The 639-nt window shown below is 64.5% G+C and overlaps 1 protein-coding gene across 1 annotated transcript in view; it reads right to left on the reverse strand.

Moving 5' to 3' along the window:
- Nucleotides 1-45: 45 nt before the first annotated feature.
- The window catches only part of EMH_0082080 (uncharacterized protein), a gene marked incomplete at both ends in the record, with an annotated part of 3,049 nt that continues 2,455 nt past the window's right edge, over nt 46-639 (reverse strand). The window contains one exon of the mRNA XM_013500472.1: nt 46-464. Coding sequence (XP_013355926.1) covers nt 46-464 — 419 coding nt within the window. The remainder of the gene's footprint in view (nt 465-639) is intronic.

Here is a 639-nt window from a genome sequence, read left to right on the forward strand (position 1 = left end):
ATCGCTACTTTATTCTACACTTCAGTTCAACTCAGTTCATTCAACTCATCTCCACCTCTTTGGCAGAGCCTTGGGGGCCTCCATTCCGTGCGAGAGGCCCCTCCTCAGCCCCGCCTGGGGGGCCCCCCCAGCTGCTGTGCTGGTTCCTTCCCGCCTCAAGGGCACCGAGTGCAGCATACTTCTAGACCTCTGCTCGAGCGGCTTCTTTTCCAACGGGGTTGTGCTGCTGGGGGCCCTTACGGGGCCCCCTGCCGAGACCCCTGGGTGGCCCCCTGCAGAGACCCCTGGGTGGGCCCCTGCGTGGGCCCCTGGGGGGCCTCCTGGGGTGACACGCTGTGGGTTCGTGCTGCTGGGGGCCCTTACGGGGCCCCCTGCGTGGGCCCCTGGGGGGCCCCCTGGGGTGGCACGCTGTGGTAGAGTTGCCGATGGATGGGGGCCCCTGGTTGGGGTTGTTGCTGATACCCCTTCGTGAGCAGCAGCAGTGGTGGCTCTCTGTCGGTGCCCCCTCGCAGGGGCCCCTGCATGAACTGCTGCAGCAGCTTTAGCTGCAGGTGCTGCCTTGGTTGTTTTGTTGGTTTGTTGCAGCAGAGCTGATCTGCTGCTGCTTTTGGTTTGGAGAGGCAACTGCGTGCTGCTGCT

The sequence above is a fragment of the Eimeria mitis genome, genomic scaffold, assembly GCF_000499745.2.
Source record: "Eimeria mitis Houghton genomic scaffold, Emh_scaff5442, whole genome shotgun sequence".
Classification (NCBI taxonomy): Eukaryota; Apicomplexa; class Conoidasida; order Eucoccidiorida; family Eimeriidae; genus Eimeria; species Eimeria mitis.